Source organism: Argopecten irradians, chromosome 16 (genome assembly GCF_041381155.1).
Source record: "Argopecten irradians isolate NY chromosome 16, Ai_NY, whole genome shotgun sequence".
In the NCBI taxonomy this organism is placed as follows: Eukaryota; Metazoa; Mollusca; class Bivalvia; order Pectinida; family Pectinidae; genus Argopecten; species Argopecten irradians.
The window spans coordinates 33,185,245-33,207,763 of NC_091149.1; the positions used below are offsets into that span (position 1 = coordinate 33,185,245).

Consider the following 22,519-nt stretch of genomic DNA (forward strand, 5'->3'; position numbering starts at 1 on the left):
TGGAAGCATTAGGTAAGTAATGGTTTTAGAATATTAGTATAAACATTTGGAAGTATTAGGTAAAGTATGGTTTGAATATTAGTATAAACATTTGGAAGTGTCAGGTTAAGTATGGTTAGAATATTAGTATAAACATTGGGAAGTATTAGGTAAAGTATGGTTTAGTATATTAGTATATAACATTTGGAAGTATTAGGTCAAGTATGTTTTAGAATATTAGTATAAACATTTGGAAGTATTAGGTAAGTATGGTGTAGAATATTAGTATAAACATTTGGAAGTATAGGTAAATTATGGTGTAGAATATTAGTATAAACATTTGGAATTGTTAGTGTAAGTATGGTTTAGAATATTAGTATAAACATTTGAATGGTAGGTAAGTATGGTTTAGAAAATATTAGTATAACATTTGGAAGTTTGTTAGGTAAGTATGTTTAGAATTATTAGTATAAACATTTGGAGTATTAGGTAAGTATGGTTTTAGAATATTAGTAAAAACATTTTGAAGTATTAAGTTAGTAAATGGTTTAGAATATTAGTATAAACATTTGGAAGTATTAGGTAAGATGGTTTAGAATATATAGTATAAACATTTGGAAGTGTTAGGTAAGTATGGTTTTTAGAATATTAGTATAAACATTTGGAAGTATTAGGGTAAGTAATGGGTTTAGAATATTAGTATATAACATTTGGAAGTATTATGTAAGTATGGTTTAGAATATTAGTATAAACATTTGGAAGTGTTAGGTAAGTATGGTTTAGAATATTAGTATAAACATTTGGAAGTATTAGGTATGTATGGTTTAGAATATTAGTATAAAACATTTGGAAGTATTAGGTATGTATGTGTTTATAGAATATTAGTATAAACATTTGGAAGTATTAGGTAAGTATGGTTTAGAATATTAGTATAAACATTTTGAAGTATTAGGTAAGTATGGTTTAGAATATTAGTATAAACATTTGGAAGTATTAGGTAAGTATGGTTTAGAATATTAGTATAAACATTTGGAAGTATTAGGTAATATGGTTTAGAATATTAGTAATAACATTTGGAAGTATTAGGTAAGTGTGGTTTAGAATATTAGTATAAACATTTGGAAGAAGGTAAGTATGGTTTAGAATATAGTATAAACATTTGGGGTATTAGGTAAGTATATAGAATATTCGTATAAACATTTGGAAGTATTAGGTAAGTATGGTTTTAGAATATTAGTATAAACATTTGGAAGTATTAGGTAAGTATGGTTTAGAATATTAGTATAAACCTTTGGAAGTTTAGGTAAGTATGGTTTAGAATATTGGTATAAACATTTGGAAGTGTAATGTACGAACTATAAACAATGATAACAGATGTCAGACAGTTAATGTCCTACTGGTAATGTACGAACTATAAACAATGATAACAGATGTCAGACAGTAATAATCCTACTGGTAATGTACGAACTATAAACAATGATAACAGATGTCAGACAGTTAAGTTAATAGTCCTACTGGTAATGTACGAACTATAAACAATGATAACAGATGTCAGACAGTTAATGTCCTACTGGTAATGTACGAACTATAAACAATGATAACAGATGTCAGACAGTTAATATCCTACTGGTAATGTACGAACTATAAACAATGATAACAGATGTCAGACAGTTAATATCCTACTGGTAATGTACGAACTATAAACAATGATAACAGATGTCAGACAGTTAATATCCTACTGGTAATGTACGAACTATAAACAATGATAACAGATGTAAGACAGTTAATATCCTACTGGTAATGTACGAACTATAAACAATGATAACAGATGTCAGACAGTTAATGTCCTACTGGTAATGTACGAACTATAAACAATGATAACAGATGTCAGACAGTTAATATCCTACTGGTAATGTGTGAACTATAAACAATGATAACAGATGTCAGACAGTTAATGTCCTACTGGTAATGTACGAACTATAAACAATGATAACAGATGTCAGACAGTTAATGTCCTACTGGTAATGTACGAACTATAAACAATGATAACAGATGTCAGACAGTTAATGTCCTACTGGTAATGTGTGAACTATAAACAATGATAACAGATGTCAGACAGTTAATGTCCTACTGGTAATGTACGAACTATAAACAATGATAACAGATGTCAGACAGTTAATGTCCTACTGGTAATGTACGAACTATAAACAATGATAACAGATGTCAGACAGTTAATGTCCTACTGGTAATGTACGAACTATAAACAATGATAACAGATGTCAGACAGTTAATGTCCTACTGGTAATGTACGAACTATAAACAATGATAACAGATGTCAGACAGTTAATGTCCTACTGGTAATGTACGAACTATAAACAATGATAACAGATGTCAGACAGTTAATGTCCTACTGGTAATGTACGAACTATAAACAATGATAACAGATGTCAGACAGTTAATGTCCTACTGGTAATGTACGAACTATAAACAATGATAACAGATGTCAGACAGTTAATATCCTACTGGTAATGTACGAACTATAAACAATGATAAACAGATGTCAGACAGTTAATGTCCTACTGGTAATGTACGAACTATAAACAATGATAACAGATGTCAGACAGTTAATGTCCTACTGGTAATGTACGAACTATAAACAATGATAACAGATGTCAGACAGTTAATGTCCTACTGGTAATGTACGAACTATAAACAATGATAACAGATGTCAGACAGTTAATGTCCTACTGGTAATGTACGAACTATAAACAATGATAACAGATGTCAGACAGTTAATGTCCTAACTGGTAATGTACGAACTATAAACAATGATAACAGATGTCAGACAGTTAATATCCTACTGGTAATGTACGAACTATAAACAATGATAACAGATGTCAGACAGTTAATGTCCTACTGGTAATGTACGAACTATAAACAATGATAACAGATGTCAGACAGTTAATATCCTACTGGTAATGTACGAACTATAAACAATGATAACAGATGTCAGACAGTTAATATCCTACTGGTAATGTGTGAACTATAAACAATGATAACAGATGTCAGACAGTTAATATCCTACTGGTAATGTACGAACTATAAACAATGATAACAGATGTCAGACAGTTAATATCCTACTGGTAATGTACGAACTATAAACAATGATAACAGATGTCAGACAGTTAATATCCTACTGGTAATGTACGAACTATAAACAATGATAACAGATGTCAGACAGTTAATGTCCTACTGGTAATGTTACGAAATATAAACAATGATAACAGATGTCAGACAGTTAATATCCTACTGGTAATGTACGAACTATAAACAATGATAACAGATGTCAGACAGTTAATGTCCTACTGGTAATGTACGAACTATAAACAATGATAACAGATGTCAGACAGTTAATGTCCTACTGGTAATGTGTGAACTATAAACAATGATAACAGATGTCAGACAGTTAATATCCTACTGGTAATGTACGAACTATAAACAATGATAACAGATGTAAGACAGTTAATGTCCTACTGGTAATGTACGAACTATAAACAATGATAACAGATGTAAGACAGTTAATGTCCTACTGGTAATGTACGAACTATAAACAATGATAACAGATGTCAGACAGTTAATGTCCTACTGGTAATGTGTGAACTATAAACAATGATAACAGATGTCAGACAGTTAATATCCTACTGGTAATGTACGAACTATAAACAATGATAACAGATGTAAGACAGTTAATGTCCTACTGGTAATGTGTGAACTATAAACAATGATAACAGATGTAAGACAGTTAATATCCTACTGGTAATGTGTGAACTATAAACAATGATAACAGATGTCAGACAGTTAATATCCTACTGGTAATGTACGAACTATAAACAATGATAACAGATGTCAGACAGTTAATATCCTACTGGTAATGTACGAACTATAAACAATGATAACAGATGTCAGACAGTTAATATCCTACTGGTAATGTGTGAACTATAAACAATGATAACAGATGTCAGACAGTTAATATCCTACTGGTAATGTACGAACTATAAACAATGATAACAGATGTCAGACAGTTAATGTCCTACTGGTAATGTACGAACTATAAACAATGATAACAGATGTAAGACAGTTAATGTCCTACTGGTAATGTACGAACTATAAACAATGATAACAGATGTAAGACAGTTAATATCCTACTGGTAATGTACGAACTATAAACAATGATAACAGATGTCAGACAGTTAATATCCTACTGGTAATGTACGAACTATAAACAATGATAACAGATGTCAGACAGTTAATGTCCTACTGGTAATGTACGAACTATAAACAATGATAACAGATGTCAGACAGTTAATGTCCTACTGGTAATGTGTGAACTATAAACAATGATAACAGATGTCAGACAGTTAATATCCTACTGGTAATGTACGAACTATAAACAATGATAACAGATGTCAGACAGTTAATGTCCTACTGGTAATGTACGAACTATAAACAATGATAACAGATGTCAGACAGTTAATATCCTACTGGTAATGTACGAACTATAAACAATGATAACAGATGTCAGACAGTTAATATCCTACTGGTAATGTACGAACTATAAACAATGATAACAGATGTCAGACAGTTAATGTCCTACTGGTAATGTACGAACTATAAACAATGATAACAGATGTAAGACAGTTAATGTCCTACTGGTAATGTACGAACTATAAACAATGATAACAGATGTCAGACAGTTAATATCCTACTGGTAATGTACGAACTATAAACAATGATAACAGATGTCAGACAGTTAATGTCCTACTGGTAATGTACGAACTATAAACAATGATAACAGATGTCAGACAGTTAATGTCCTACTGGTAATGTGTGAACTATAAACAATGATAACAGATGTCAGACAGTTAATGTCCTACTGGTAATGTACGAACTATAAACAATGATAACAGATGTAAGACAGTTAATGTCCTACTGGTAATGTACGAACTATAAACAATGATAACAGATGTCAGACAGTTAATGTCCTACTGGTAATGTACGAACTATAAACAATGATAACAGATGTAAGACAGTTAATGTCCTACTGGTAATGTACGAACTATAAACAATGATAACAGATGTCAGACAGTTAATGTCCTACTGGTAATGTACGAACTATATAAACAATGATAACAGATGTCAGACAGTTAATATCCTACTGGTAATGTACGAACTATAAACAATGATAACAGATGTCAGACAGTTAATGTCCTACTGGTAATGTACGAACTATAAACAATGATAACAGATGTCAGACAGTTAATGTCCTACTGGTAATGTACGAACTATAAACAATGATAACAGATGTAAGACAGTTAATGTCCTATATCTTTATTTTCCAGAAAAAGAATAATTACTTTTTTAATTATTTGTTTCAGATGAGAAGAGCCTTAGATATCGCTATGATATATTTCGTTATTCTTCTCGCAATACCAGTAGTGACGTCACACAACAAAACCTATGATTGTGTTTGCAATTTTGGAAAACATCCCCTAGCGATTATTAAAGAAAACATCGACGACTCTCCGTCCCCGAAGGAAGATACGTTAACCAAGTATGAAACAGCAGAGACAACTGCGATAACTATGAAACCCTCTCGTTTTAACCTACATTCGGGTCACTGCATAAAACTTTTCTCAGAATCTATGGCGGCACATGGTGATTTCTTTCCAGTTTCATTATTCAGAGAGGTAATTATATAAAAACTTCTGGTCGTTCAAAATATAACACATGCCATTTTTCATTAATATGATATTACAAAAATTCAGGAGACACATGCAGAGTTTGTGGTCTAAACAGTTTTGTTTGCATGTGTACAAAATTAGTTAATTAAAGCCACATTTTCAGTCATCGTAACATGATTACAAAGCTAAAATTATAATGGCGTTTGTCAATATACATGCTTTTAAAACAAATAACTCGGTACATGTATCTTTATATTCACTTGCCACTTGTACTATACCAACTAAGCAAGCCAAAGTGAAGTCTATGAAGGTATAACTGTCACCCAAAACGTGACCAGTATGATGTCATTAATGTTTCCATGGTAACGTCAACTGATCATCGTCCTGGACATTGTAATGTAGGGGCATTAACAAAATTAGTGAATAATGTAAATGTAAGCATTAGATACATGCATGCCAATGTGTTTATACAATACATTTTGAAATTTAACTGTATCCAAGTTAAAATAGAGCCTGTGTTGTTAAATAACTACACAAAGTCACACTCTTTTTTTCCTACACTTGTTCGGAAATAAGGCAAACCATTTTTTCATCGCTTTTCTATGAAAAAAAAATAAAATAAAAGTCGGAATTTCGATCTCAGACTCCGGTTCCGGCCATTATTTTAGGGTGAAAGACACTAAAAAATCCTTTCCGACTTACCGACCCTATTTTTTTTGGCCAATATTATCCTTAACAGACTTTTTGTTTTTGGCCTAATCAATATTACAGGCGTTTGGAGATACTTTATTGATAAATGAAACGAATGGCCACTATAAATGAAATCGACATCTTATTGAATTGTTACCATTTACATTACTGTGGCCCCGTCCCCTTCCCTTCTCTATGCTTCAGTACCGTCTGTAGTAGTATAAAATACTTCATTCCTCTTCTTGTTACTTGGTATGTCTTGTTGCGACATAAGAGCTTAGTTGTAAACTATTCCATAGTTTAATTATCTGATTCAGTGATGAATATTAACTGGTGAAGGTGATTCTAAGGAACAACATCTTTCATACATTTTTTATTACTATAAGAAACGTATGTCCTAATAATGACAATTTGCTTTATTTTTAGTTCTAAGGAACCACATCATTAATAAATTTTGCATTACCGTAAGAAATACACTGCCCTCCAAACGTTCTGTTACAAGTGCGATTTTACGTGTATACATAAAGTACAGAAATGTGTTAACTTATTTAATACAGGCATTAGTATGTATAGGATCTTAAATGAGTGAGATTTCATGAAACGAGTCTTAAGAAGTTTTTATTTTTGCGAGCCTTGGCGAGCAAAAATTAAAAATTCGAGACGAGTTTTATAGAATCTCATATGAAATGAACACAAATTTAAGATGCAATTTTTCACATAGCTACAAATACCTACATAACAAAGAATTTCACGTCCAAATGTATTCTGAAAATCCAGCAAATGCCGCCATTTTGCCCCGCCGTCCTCGTAATCCTGACATCATTTTATTGTTTCTGTCTGACGTCACAAATGAATTTCCAACCAATGAAAATCGCTCAAGGTCATTTTACACTTAGTGACATATGCAAAAATATTACACGGGCAAAATCATCGCTCAAGGTCATATTACACTAGTGGATATTAGGCGGATTACATTGTATGTGATAAATATTATTTAACAACTTATTCATCTTCTCTAGCTCATTCATTGTTTCATCTAGTATATTCTCAGAGATTTAACAAAAGTTTTGGACGAAAGTGTGTATGTCCTAATAATGCGACTTTGCTTTATTTTTCGTTCTGAGAAACCATACCATTTATGAGTTTTGTATTACCATAAGAAATATATATCCTAATATCGACACTGTGTTTTATTGTTGATTCTAAGGAACTTCATTTTTCATAGTTAACTTTAGCATAAGAAATATATATCCTAATATCGACACTATGTTTTATTGTTGATTCTAAGCTAAGGAACTTCATTTTTCATTACCATTAGAAAAATATATTCTATTATTGACAATATGCTTCAGCTTTATGCTTACCAAAACAGATATCAACTGTATAGCTACCTAGCAATGCATTGAACGATGAATCCGCGGATAACCGGATCATGACAGTGCAGGGTTAAAAGGTCAAGGGCGTTAATGCTGAATTGTCAACTTGATGTCCAATTTTTATGATATGTGGACCATATTGTCCAATAATATAAATAGGAAATTATCCACAAAGTATGATTAAAAAGTTATAACCAGTTCATGACTTAATATCAGGTTTTACTTTTACAAAATTTCTGAAAGACACTTGGAAAATAAGTAGAAATAAACTACATTGTCAACTTCACTGCCAATAAGTATAAAGCCCGTACCATTTTCCCAAATATTCAAAGCGTTCATATACATATGCAACTTTGTCATAAGAATGAATTAAAGACAAAGCTATAATCAGATCATGTCTAAGTACTTATGGTACAAAACACACACACTTGATATGAATCCAGGTTGGAACATATAATGGTCCTTAGCTTGCTTTGGTATGTGCTTCATTATGGCATTAAGCTAACTTGACCATTGGTCATTTACTTGAGTCCGGTTCTGACCAACAAGGTCAGATTGCGACCCGCGGGGAATGACAATGGGGGATATAAAGTGTATTGTGGTAAGGGTTAAAAACTGGGACCTTCGAAGGATTTAGTCTAATACCTCCATTCTATCTTTATGTATATCTATATTCTAGGGCTTATCTGTGAGTAAGTAAGCACCAGTGTACATTTAGCCTTGAAGAGAATAAAACATGAGATAAATTCAGTTTGTGTTCAAAGAAGTATGACCGAAACATCATCGTACAATGTATATAGGTGTATCCTTGGATAAAACAAAACTTGAGAGAAATTCAGTCTGTAGATATATAATTATGATAATTAGTATCAGAACAAAATATGATAGCACTTAGGCTATATGACGAGACGCTATTGTATATCTAAGTCCGTGATGGAAGGTGACTACGGCAGGGAAAACTAGAAAACGTCACTTTAAAATTCACATAGTTTATTCACATAAACATCCACGTAATGTAGTTCACAATAAATCCACTAGGAACACACACACTGGCACACTGTTTCACTTAAGTTCATGATCACTGCTAGGTGATATCCATAATTACGAAGTATTCAGTACATCCCAAATGCAAGTATAAATCCCATGGTCACACACTAAGAATGATAGAGTAATCCGTATGTATATCACATCACTGATACATGTAGGAAATATCCGTACAGTACATCCCAAGTATAAATCCCATAGTCACAAACACTAAGTGTAGTAAAATAATCCGAATTAAAATAACTGATCCTGAGATGCGTGGAGTAGGTCCCAAAATTTCCATGTACTCTCTGTCGTTTCGTCACGTGCACCCCCTTTTATACCACTTTCATACTGTCCTCTAATTGGCTAAAACCTCGCTCCTTCCATATTCATTCTCACGTTCATTGGCTGAATCTTAATATGATTACGTATTTCTACCTACTTCCATCCCCCCTCCCAACCTAACTCTAATTGGCTGGCCGGAGTGACCACTACCTAAATTTAGCTTTCTGTTACTATTAATACGAACACCTTATGCAACCTGTCCATCAAACTGGACCCTAATACACAGCCCTAGTCGTAAACAACTCCTTATATGGAAAACGGAATGCGGTGCCCTAGCTCCCTTATACGTAGCGACCCCAGATGGGCACGTGCGCGTGGCCACCTGGTCCCTAACTGTCCTATGTATGTATATATACACTAAACATACTGCATATATATAAACTAAACCTATCAACAAAATAGTATAAAACTGTTATTTTACAATACAATAAACTTTAACTTTAACAACTAATAAACACTAAGCGTGACATAAATTTCCACGCTACACTATGATAATTAGTATCAGAACAAAATATCAAATGGAATGAACAATGTGTAGACAACATGTATCTTTATTATTATTAAAACAGAATTTCCTTATATGGTACACCATCAAAAGGTTTGTGTTATATTTGCAGCTTTCATAATGACAAAGAATTGATCTTTTTTTTCTGTTTGACAAAATAACTGTGTATGTTTAATTGTCATTATAACTCTATATAAAAGATAAAATAGAAATTGTTTAAATTAAATGTTCTACTTAAAGATGACAACCGACTTATTAGAGTATATTATAAGTAAAAAGCTTTCCATTTTGAAATTATTTCAATTACTGTATGACTATATAAACGTGACGGCGGCGAACAGTGTCATTTGCATATGTATCTAATCAGGTGTTCATTGTTTGATCATAGTGCCCCATAACATAGTGCAACGTGACCATAAGTTTTATTTGCCAACTAAAAATACACTCAAATATCTGCATTATTTTCAACACAATGTTAGGAACAAAACTAGTGATTTGGTATATTTTGTTCTGGTTGTAACCACTTCAGGTTATAATCATGATATATGTATAAATAAATTCTAATCTAGCGGAGGAGACAACAATGATTTCATGCATCCTACTTACTGTCAGTGACGATGGTGTCCATATAACTACTATTTATATCTCAGGGAAATTAATTATACATCTATCGTAAAAAGTTATCCTTTGCAATCAGGAAAAATATACAAACTTAGATGTTTAGTCCTATGATGTTTTGTGAGAAAATAAAATGTTTCTTTGGTTGATAAATGAAACACGTGACATTTAGCATCCGTCAAGAATTCTGTTCTATCAGAGTTAATTCCCTTGTTATGCTCGGCTCAATTATGATACAACCCCAAGTTTTAACTACATTTATTTTATCCAATTCTTGCTTTTAGCCTTGAGTTGATATTAACAAATAATCGTAGAGTCCACCTATTTAAAAATGATACGGCTATAATTGAACAACATAATTGGAGAACCTTTTGACTATGATCAAGAAATATGGAAACAAAATATAGTATATCCTCCCTGTCTACTAATTATACTAAACTTCAGTGGCTTCAGTTCAGAATTTCTCATCATATACTAACAACTAATACTTATCTTTGTAAAATTGGTCTTTGATATAATCCTCATTATGTTATGTGCATTAGAAAAGGAGACAATCGCACACCTTTTTATGGAAATGCTCTGAAGTTCAGAATTTTTTAGCCAATTTTGAAAGCCTTTTGAATGTTCTTTTCATTCCTTTTTCAGTTAATAAAGAAAATATACTTTTTATGAAACTAGATCAAAAGTGTATTTATCAAAGGATAGATAATGAAATTGTTCTTTGTATTAAACATTATATTTACAAAACAATATGCTTACATGGTTCATCAAATGTGACGGCTTTTTAAAACTCTATTAAAGAGTATTACTATATGTATGTTCAAAAATACATGAAAAGTTTATGAAATAGGAGAAAAAATAATATATTCAATAAAAATGGGCAAAAATGGATAAAGCATACTAGTTGACCTTGCAAACCGTTGACAGTTTGTCCACGACTAAAAAGCTGAAATGAAATAGTTATTTCTATTTTTTCCTGTGCCATGTTTGCATTAGTATGTCTGTGAAAACATACCCAATGTCCTTTTTATGTCTACTTTTCTTCCTTTCCCTTTATGCTCATCTACACCCTTATCTATTTATGAGTTTATTTACTTATTTTTCATTTAAGCGTTGAAGTCACTATTTTTTTTTAATTTCATCTAGGCACGAAAGGAATTTTGATTGCAAACTGTGGGAATCCGCGTAGGATTCCCACCAAATTGTGCATACAATATTTATTTCATACCCTTATGAAATTAAAAATTGTGACTTCAATGCTTATAATTAATTTTCCAATCTACTTTATGAAATGAAATACGTTTACACGTACGATTCCATTGATTTTTTCAAGGGATAATTTTTTACACGGATTCACACAGTTTGCAAACAAAATTTCTTTCATAGCCCGATGAAATTAAAAAATAGTGACTTCAATGCTTAAATGAAAGAAATGAAAAGGTCAATCAGAAAGCCAGAAACACAATCGCTTCATGTTGAATTTGCATCTATCCAGTTGGCATTCATATGGGCTATGAATGCCAACTGAAAGACGTTCAATGCTTATATTTACAATTGGTTATAATTTTACATCTATAATGAATATTCTTTCGTTATCGTCAAAGATGGAACAGCCATTTGAACAGCCATACCCCGTATTCGCTGGCACGACAATTTTTGACGTCACAATCACAATGACGTCATAATAAGCGGCTGTGTGGTTCATAGTATATGTGAATGAAAAATACGCTTGGTAAGTTTACATAGTGGGATTGCAGTGAAAATGTAAATATACTTCTTTATACTTACATCGTAATCTGGATATTTCAGGTAGGATTCATCGAAAACAAGAAAGGAGTTGGGTTGGTTCACACAATATGTGATGTTTCCACTGGGATACCAGTCCGTAAAGCATTGTCTACCATCCTGTCCACCCTACACACCGACAGACCAGCACCGGGGGTTGTCGTCAGGCCGCAATCTACAACGGAATTACGTCATCACAGTAAGCTAACGTTATGTTATAATTCTAATAAAGATGAAATTATTCATTTAAGTAAAATCACTTTATATTTTGTAGTAAAGATTGAATGATTCTATTATGTTAAACTAACATTATATTATAATTTGTAATAAAGATTGATTTTTTCGATATAAGTAATATCACGTTCTATTTTGTTGTAAAGGTTGAACCAATCTTTTATAGTAAACATTATGTTCTAATTTGTAATTGAGTCATTCATCGTAGTAAATACAGTTAACGTTAATGATTAACATAAATTGAATTTACACGAAAGGATGTGTATGTTGAGAGTAAACTCATATTTTTTTACATCTTCGTAAGATCAAAAACAAAATCTATTCAAAATAATCTTTATCATTTAATGTCCTAAAAATCAATCTCTTCAAAATTCCACATTCATTTTATGACTCTTTCTTATGATATCTTTACGCCGTTTTCTCCTCCAATCATATCAGCCAATCAGAAGCGTCGTTACAAGTGACAATGCCATTTGTTTTTCTTTTATGAGCTGATAAAGAAAATTTGTAAGAAATTGCTCGTTACAATTGAATTACTTTGTTGTAAAGATGTTCCATAGAACTATCATTATGTTATATTTTGTAGTAAAGATTGACTCATTGTTTTCATAGTAAACTAACGTAATAGTATGTCTAAATTGTAGAAAAAATTGTAGTATAGTATTCCAGACTGTTGCCGCTCGTATCTTTCGAAATAGATTTATTTTGTGTTTAATTATGATATGTTCCTTTTTGCTTTCATTTAAGCATTGAAGTCACTATTTTTTAATTTCATCGGGGTATGAAAGACATTTTGATTGCAAACTGTGTGAATCCGCGAAGTGACTTCAATGCTTATAATTAATTTTCCAGGCTACTTTAGAAAATGAAATACGTATACACATACGATTCCATTGATTTTTCCAATGGATTATTTTTGCCAAATCAATAGGCAACGTAAATGTTTCTATTGTGATGTCACGTTAACGTCGGATTTCCGTGCCATTCCCGATTTTTTTTTCATCGTGGAATGCAAAAAATCAATAGGCCAATCAGAAAGCCAGAAACAAAGAAAAATTAATTATATCAGAATGTAATTATATTAGATGGCTGTTCGCTGTTTTGCTATTGTCTATCAGTATGGTAACAAATATAAATGTAAGATAATTCTGTAGTCTTCAACAACTTTTCATAATTCACTTAAAACGGTAGATTTTGAATCAAAATTGATCTTTGACATTTTCTTTTCAGGGAAAAGGATAACGTGTACAACACCAATATGTATCGATTGTCATTGTAAGTTTGGTAAGTAAAGGTTACAGATTTGTTCTAATTAAGGTATTGTATAACACCAATATGTATCGATTGTCATTGTAAGTTTGGTAAGTAAAGGTGACAGGTTTGTTCTAATTAAGGTATTATACAACACCAATATGTATCGATTGTCATTGTAAGTTTGGTAAGTAAAGGTATAGATTTGTTCTAATATTATACAACACCAATATGTATCGATTGTCATTGTAAGTTTGGTAAGTAAAGGTTACAGATTTGTTCTAATTAAGGTATTGTATAACACCAATATGTATCGATTGTCATTGTAAGTTTGGTAAGTAAAGGTTACAGATTTGTTCTAATTAAGGTATTGTATAAACACCAATATGTATCGATTGTCATTGTAAGTTTGGTAAGTAAAGGTGACAGGTTTGTTCTAATTAAGGTATTATACAACACCAATATGTATCGATTGTCATTGTAAGTTTGGTAAGTAAAGGTGACAGATTTGTTCTAATTAAGGTATTATACAACACCAATATGTATCGATTGTCATTGTAAGTTTGGTAAGTAAAGGTGACAGGTTTGTTCTAATTAAGGTATTATACAACACCAATATGTATCGATTGTCATTGTAAGTTTGGTAAGTAAAGGTGACAGATTTGTTCTAATTAAGGTACAACACCAATATGTATCGATTGTCATTGTAAGTTTGGTAAGTAAAGGTGACAGATTTGTTCTAATTAAGGTATCGTACAACACCAATATGTATCGATTGTCATTGTAAGTTTGGTAAGTAAAGGTGACAGATTTGTTCTAATTAAGGTACAACACCAATATGTATCGATTGTCATTGTAAGTTTGGTAAGTAAAGGTGACAGGTTTTGTTCTAATTAAGGTACAACACCAATATGTATCGATTGTCATTGTAAGTTTGGTAAGTAAAGGTGACAGGTTTGTTCTAATTAAGGTATTATACAACACCAATATGTATCGATGATTGTCATTGTAAGTTTGGTAAGTAAAGGTTACAGATTTGTTCTAATTAAGGTACAACACCAATATGTATCGATTGTCATTGTAAGTTTGGTAAGTAAAGGTGACAGATTTGTTCTAATTAAGGTATTATACAACACCAATATGTATCGATTGTCATTGTAAGTTTGGTAAGTAAAGGTTACAGATTTGTTCTAATTAAGGTATTATACAACACCAATATGTATCGATTGTCATTGTAAGTTTGGTAAGTAAAGGTGACAGATTTGTTCTAATTAAGGTATTATACAACACCAATATGTATCGATTGTCATTGTAAGTTTGGTAAGTAAAGGTTACAGATTTGTTCTAATTAAGGTATTATACAACACCAATATGTATCGATTGTCATTGTAAGTTTGGTAAGTAAAGGTTACAGATTTGTTCTAATTAAGGTACAACACCAATATGTATCGATTGTCATTGTAAGTTTGGTAAGTAAAGGTGACAGATTTGTTCTAATTAAGGTATTATACAACACCAATATGTATCGATTGTCATTGTAAGTTTGGTAAGTAAAGGTTACAGATTTGTTCTAATTAAGGTATTGTATAACACCAATATGTATCGATTGTCATTGTAAGTTTGGTAAGTAAAGGTGACAGATTTGTTCTAATTAAGGTATTATACAACACCAATATGTATCGATTGTCATTGTAAGTTTGGTAAGTAAAGGTTACAGATTTGTTCTAATTAAGGTATTATACAACACCAATATGTATCGATTGTCATTGTAAGTTTGGTAAGTAAAGGTTACAGGTTTGTTCTAATTAAGGTATTATACAACACCAATATGTATCGATTGTCATTGTAAGTTTGGTAAGTAAAGGTGACAGGTTTGTTCTAATTAAGGTATTGTATAACACCAATATGTATCGATTGTCATTGTAAGTTTGGTAAGTAAAGGTGACAGGTTTGTTCTAATTAAGGTATTATACAACACCAATATGTATCGATTGTCATTGTAAGTTTGGTAAGTAAAGGTTACAGATTTGTTCTAATTAAGGTATTATATAACACCAATATGTATCGATTGTCATTGTAAGTTTGGTAAGTAAAGGTGACAGATTTGTTCTAATTAAGGTATTATACAACACCAATATGTATCGATTGTCATTGTAAGTTTGGTAAGTAAAGGTTACAGATTTGTTCTAATTAAGGTATTATACAACACCAATATGTATCGATTGTCATTGTAAGTTTGGTAAGTAAAGGTACAGATTTGTTCTAATTAAGGTATTTTACAACACCAATATGTATCGATTGTCATTGTAAGTTTGGTAAGTAAAGGTGACAGATTTGTTCTAATTAAGGTATTATACAACACCAATATGTATCGATTGTCATTGTAAGTTTGGTAAGTAAAGGTGACAGATTTGTTCTAATTAAGGTATTATACAACACCAATATGTATCGATTGTCATTGTAAGTTTGGTAAGTAAAGGTGACAGATTTGTTCTAATTAAGGTATTATACAACACCAATATCGATTATCGATTGTCATTGTAAGTTTGGTAAGTAAAGGTTAACAGGTTTGTTCTAATTAAGTATAATTAGGTACAACACCAATATGTATCGATTGTCATTGTAAGTTTGGTAAGTAAAGGTGACAGATTTGTTCTAATTAAGGTATTGTACAACACCAATATGTATCGATTGTCATTGTAAGTTTGGTAAGTAAAGGTTACAGATTTGTTCTAATTAAGGTATTGTACAACACCAATATGTATCGATTGTCATTGTAAGTTTGGTAAGTAAAGGTTACAGATTTGTTCTAATTAAGGTATTGTACAACACCAATATGTATCGATTGTCATTGTAAGTTTGGTAAGTAAAGGTTACAGATTTGTTCTAATTAAGGTATTATACAACACCAATATGTATCGATTGTCATTGTAAGTTTGGTAAGTAAAGGTGACAGATTTGTTCTAATTAAGGTACAACACCAATATGTATCGATTGTCATTGTAAGTTTGGTAAGTAAAGGTTACAGATTTGTTCTAATTAAGGTATTGTACAACACCAATATGTATCGATTGTCATTGTAAGTTTGGTAAGTAAAGGTGACAGATTTGTTCTAATTAAGGTACAACACCAATATGTATCGATTGTCATTGTAAGTTTGGTAAGTAAAGGTTACAGATTTGTTCTAATTAAGGTATTGTACAACACCAATATGTATCGATTGTCATTGTAAGTTTGGTAAGTAAAGGTTACAGATTTGTTCTAATTAAGGTATTATACAACACCAATATGTATCGATTGTCATTGTAAGTTTGGTAAGTAAAGGTGACAGATTTGTTCTAATTAAGGTATTGTACAACACCAATATGTATCGATTGTCATTGTAAGTTTGGTAAGTAAAGGTTACAGATTTGTTCTAATTAAGGTATTATACAACACCAATATGTATCGATTGTCATTGTAAGTTTGGTAAGTAAAGGTTACAGATTTGTTCTAATTAAGGTATTATACAACACCAATATGTATCGATTGTCATTGTAAGTTTGGTAAGTAAAGGTTACAGATTTGTTCTAATTAAGGTATTATACAACACCAATATGTATCGATTGTCATTGTAAGTTTGGTAAGTAAAGGTTACAGATTTGTTCTAATTAAGGTATTGTATACAACACCAATATGTATCGATTGTCATTGTAAGTTTGGTAAGTAAAGGTGACAGATTTGTTCTAATTAAGGTATTTATACAACACCAATATGTATCGATTGTCATTGTAAGTTTGGTAAGTAAAGGTGACAGATTTGTTCTAATTAAGGTATTATACCAACACCAATAATGTATCGATTGTCATTGTAAGTTTGGTAAGTAAAGGTGACAGATTTGTTCTAATTAAGGTATTGTACAACACCAATATGTATCGATTGTCATTGTAAGTTTGGTAAGTAAAGGTGACAGATTTGTTCTAATTAAGGTATTATACAACACCAATATGTATCGATTGTCATTGTAAGTTTGGTAAGTAAAGGTTACAGATTTGTTCTAATTAAGGTATTATACAACACCAATATGTATCGATTGTCATTGTAAGTTTGGTAAGTAAAAGGTGACAGATTTGTTCTAATTAAGGTATTATACAACACCAATATGTATCGATTGTCATTGTAAGTTTGGTAAGTAAAGGTTACAGATTTGTTCTAATTAAGGTATTGTACAACACCAATATGTATCGATTGTCATTGTAAGTTTGGTAAGTAAAGGTGACAGATTTGTTTCTAATTAAGGTATTATAACAACACCAATATGTATCGATTGTCATTGTAAGTTTGGTAAGTAAAGGTTACAGATTTGTTCTAATTAAGGTATTATACAACACCAATATGTATCGATTGTCATTGTAAGAGTTTGGTAAGTAAAGGTTGACAGATTTGTTCTAATTAAGGTATTGTACAACACCAATATGTATCGATTGTCATTGTAAGGTTAGGTAAGTAATTAAGGTTAACACAGATTTGTTCTAAGTTGTTTAAGGTATTAAGGTACAACACCAATATTGTATCGATTGTCATTGTAAGTTTGGTAAGTAAAGGTTACAGATTTGTTCTAATTAAGGTATTATACAACACCAATATGTATCGATTGTCATTGTAAGTTTGGTAAGTAAAGGTTACAGATTTGTTCTAATTAAGGTATTATACAACACCAATATGTATCGATTGTCATTGTAAGTTTGGTAAGTAAAGGTGACAGATTTGTTCTAATTAAGGTATTATACAACACCAATATGTATCGATTGTCATTGTAAGTTTGGTAAGTAAAGGTTACAGATTTGTTCTAATTAAGGTATTATACAACACCAATATGTATCGATTGTCATTGTAAGTTTGGTAAGTAAAGGTTACAGATTTGTTCTAATTAAGGTATTATACAACACCAATATGTATCGATTGTCATTGTAAGTTTGGTAAGTAAAGGTTGACAGATTTGTTCTAATTAAGGTATTATACAACACCAATATGTATCGATTGTCATTGTAAGTTTGGTAAGTAAAGGTTACAGATTTGTTCTAATTAAGGTACGTATACAACACCAATATGTATCGATTGTCATTGTAAGTTTGGTAAGTAAAGGTGACAGGTTTGTTCTAATTAAGGTATTATACAACACCAATATGTATCGATTGTCATTGTAAGTTTGGTAAGTAAAGGTTACAGATTTGTTCTAATTAAGGGTACAACACCAATATGTATCGATTGTCATTGTAAGTTTGGTAAGTAAAGGTGACAGATTTGTTCTAATTAAGGTATTATACAACACCAATATGTATCGATTGTCATTGTAAGTTTGGTAAGTAAAGGTTACAGATTTGTTCTAATTAAGGTATTATACAACACCAATATGTATCGATTGTCATTGTAAGTTTGGTAAGTAAAGGTTACAGATTTGTTCTAATTAAGGTACAACACCAATATGTATCGATTGTCATTGTAAGTTTGGTAAGTAAAGGTGACAGGTTTGTTCTAATTAAGGTATCGTATACCACCAATATGTATCGATTGTCATTGTAAGTTTGGTAAGTAAAGGTGACAGATTTGTTCTAATTAAGGTATTATACAACACCAATATGTATCGATTGTCATTGTAAGTTTGGTAAGTAAAGTGACAGTTTGTTCTAATTAAGGTTTACAACACCAATATGTATCGATTGTCATTGTAAGTTTGGTAAGTAAAGGTACAGATTTGTTCTAATTAAGGTACAACACCAATATGTATCGATTGTCATTGTAAGTTTGGTAAGTAAAGGTGACAGATTTGTTCTAATTAAGGTACAACACCAATATGTATCGATTGTCATTGTAAGTTTGGTAAGTAAAGGTGACAGATTTGTTCTAATTAAGGTACAACACCAATATGTATCGATTGTCATTGTAAGTTTGGTAAGTAAAGGTTACAGGTTTGTTCTAATTAAGGTATTATACAACACCAATATGTATCGATTGTCATTGTAAGTTTGGTAAGTAAAGGTGACAGGTTTGTTCTAATTAAGGTATTATACAACACCAATATGTATCGATTGTCATTGTAAGTTTGGTAAGTAAAGGTTACAGATTTGTTCTAATTAAGGTATTATACAACACCAATATGTATCGATTGTCATTGTAAGTTTGGTAAGTAAAGGTTACAGGTTTGTTCTAATTAAGGTATTTATACAACACCAATATGTATCGATTGTCATTGTAAGTTTGGTAAGTAAAGGTTACAGATTTGTTCTAATTAAGGTACAACACCAATATGTATCGATTGTCATTGTAAGTTTGGTAAGTAAAGGTGACAGGTTTGTTCTAATTAAGGTATTATACAACACCAATATGTATCGATTGTCATTGTAAGTTTGGTAAGTAAAGGTTACAGATTTGTTCTAATTAAGGTATTGTATAACACCAATATGTATCGATTGTCATTGTAAGTTTGGTAAGTAAAGGTGACAGATTTGTTCTAATTAAGGTAATTATACAACACCAATATGTATCGATTGTCATTGTAAGTTTGGTAAGTAAAGGTACAGATTTGTTCTAATTAAGGGTATATGTATATACAACACCAATATGTATGTATCGATTGTCATTGTAAGTTTGGTAAAGTAAAGGTTACAGATTTGTTCTAATTAAGGTATTATACAACACCAATATGTATCGATTGTCATTGTAAGTTTAACAAGAAGGTAAGTAAAGTAAACTTTTGTAAAGAAAACAAAGATCCGTGATGATTTTTTGTGAATGAACTATTTATTACACTAGTACTTTGGCCGTGATCGGTCGGTATATCATGGACAGTTCCAAAATAGTGCCGTGTGGTATCCGTTCGGATGGTCGTGGCCTTTACTGATTTTAACAAAGCATAAACTATAAGCTAAATGAAAGAATTAATGCAAAAAAATAACCACCCTGACATTTACACCTCTAATCGTACTGGTCAGTTACTCAGACGGGTATGGTAATTATACACTTAAACTGAAAATCCCCACATGAAGTATTTAAAAAATGAAGTTAAGGAAGTTTATTTTATCGAAGATTGTCTTCCCAACTTCCGGTAAACGTTTCTCTATGGGTATTAAACTAAATACTTTAGTAAATGCGCTAAGTTTATGAGTATTGAATTAAATATGCTTGATATTAAATTGAAAAAAAACACAATATCATTTCTATTTAGGAAAGCTCACAACACAGACGGGTTCTGCGGACATCTGTTGAGTAAATGGGACAGTCTGTCTGCCGTGTAGCTTCTGTTCCGTGACCTGTCCTACAGCCAACTAACGACAACGCCTACAGCTACCAACAACAGTTAACCGAGCACGCCCCTCCCATCAGACTCAAACCAGCGCCACCTACACACCACCATCAGGTACACAAGGTTCGGATGCTACAAGTTACACAGCTTTGTTAGTGACACAATACGGAAAATATAAACTTGTATTGAGCGGAGGGATCTGTGCAACGAATTTATCCCGTCGAAGGCCCTTTCCATTAAATAAACTGCAATTATGCATTTTGTATGGAAACTCACATGAGCTCAGAAAGTAAGCAATACTATCCTCGGCGAATCGGTGAATGACTCGAATACGTTGTCATCGCTCATTTCTGTTAAATAACGATCTTGTCGACGTTTTTTTTTTTTTTTTTTTTTCTAAAAATTCTATAAAATGCTAGAATTAGAATCAAAATATGGGAGATAGAAAGTTCTAAGGTCCTGGAGAGGGGCTAAGTTTACATACAGGGAACACATATTTGAGAATTATTCGATAATTTTTTATAGGAAATGAGTCAAATGTTGTCAGAATTATCAGTATGACACGCAGGGGTCTGAGGGCGGGACCAAAAGGAGTTAAATAGGGTTTTACTTTAGTATCTTATTCTTAACTTCAACAAATAACAGAATCTAATTTTTCTCACAAAGTCCTTTAAAAATGATTTAAATGACTCTGGGTTCTTTATGTCTCCCCCTCCCCTACAAGGTGCATACTGTATTAGTCCAAAAAAGATATTTCATTACTTATCAAAAGTCACGGGACACTTGATAAATTGGAATTTCCTCAAGTCATAGGACACTTGAAAAGTTGGTCATTGCTTATAAAATTAAGGTAAAACATTTACTACAAAAGCTTAGAATTTCCTTAAGTTAAGGCATGTTTTGGGATATGGTAAGGTATGTACAGTTCTTTTGACACCACAACTTGCAGAAGAGGTTTTTCATCATATAGGCCTAACTGAAACATGTCGACGTCAAATGTGTTACGAAAATCCCGCGAAGTCCGCCATTTTGTCACTACGTCCTGGAATTCTGACGTCAGGCCATGACGTCACAATGCAGTTCCGGCCAATAAAAAGTAAGGTATGTTGATAGAACGACAAACTGTTAATTATGTTTTGTGTTTATTTTGCAGGGTGTACCGATGCTGTTGACAGCTGTGCTCTATTCCACAGCCGATCTGTGTGTACGGAGTTTGCCGACTTTGCCCGACAAAACTGTGCCAAGTACTGTGGCCTTTGTCCCTCACCAGAAACTTCAACAGAGGCCCAATGGATTTCATTCGGAAATAAATAAACCACACAAATGGAATTTAGAGTTAGGCTATCTAATCCATGGTTTCAGATACAAACATATTCATATAAATGAAAATAAATTGGTGTTTAAATTATGAGTTTGCTTTATATTTGAAGAAGGTTTCCGAAGCAAAAATGTAAAGGTTTCTTAAAAAACATTAATAACACCAGAAAATGCATACGATTATCTAAAATAGGTTACGACACCAAACATATGCAAGATGCCTGCGTAATATATGGAAGAGTCAATTCGCTGTTTTGCCGTCTGGCGCAGTGATGTTTTACGACGGCTGGGGAAACATAATACGATGTTATGAAAATAAAATTTTATTTATTTAATCAAATCGTCAGAAGGTTGATAAATGTAGTCTTTA

General features: G+C 31.8%; 1 protein-coding gene across 1 annotated transcript; it reads left to right on the forward strand.

Moving 5' to 3' along the window:
- Positions 1-5,420: 5,420 nt before the first annotated feature.
- On the forward strand, positions 5,421-22,240 carry LOC138310191 (uncharacterized). Its single transcript, XM_069251309.1, has 4 exons — positions 5,421-5,726; positions 12,090-12,264; positions 13,530-13,583; positions 21,986-22,240. Exons 1-4 carry the CDS (start codon positions 5,439-5,441, stop codon positions 22,144-22,146), a joined length of 678 nt encoding a protein of 225 aa, XP_069107410.1. The 5' UTR covers positions 5,421-5,438; the 3' UTR covers positions 22,147-22,240.
- The last annotated feature ends 279 nt before the right edge of the window (positions 22,241-22,519 follow it).

Coding starts and splice junctions, on each gene's coding strand:
- LOC138310191 (XM_069251309.1), top strand. CDS start 5,439: ATGATATATTTCGTTATTCTTCTCGCAATACCAGTAGTGACGTCACAC. Junction 5,727..12,089: donor CAGTTTCATTATTCAGAGAG/GTAATTATATAA, acceptor TGGATATTTCAG/GTAGGATTCATCGAAAACAA. Junction 12,265..13,529: donor AACGGAATTACGTCATCACA/GTAAGCTAACGT, acceptor TTTTCTTTTCAG/GGAAAAGGATAACGTGTACA.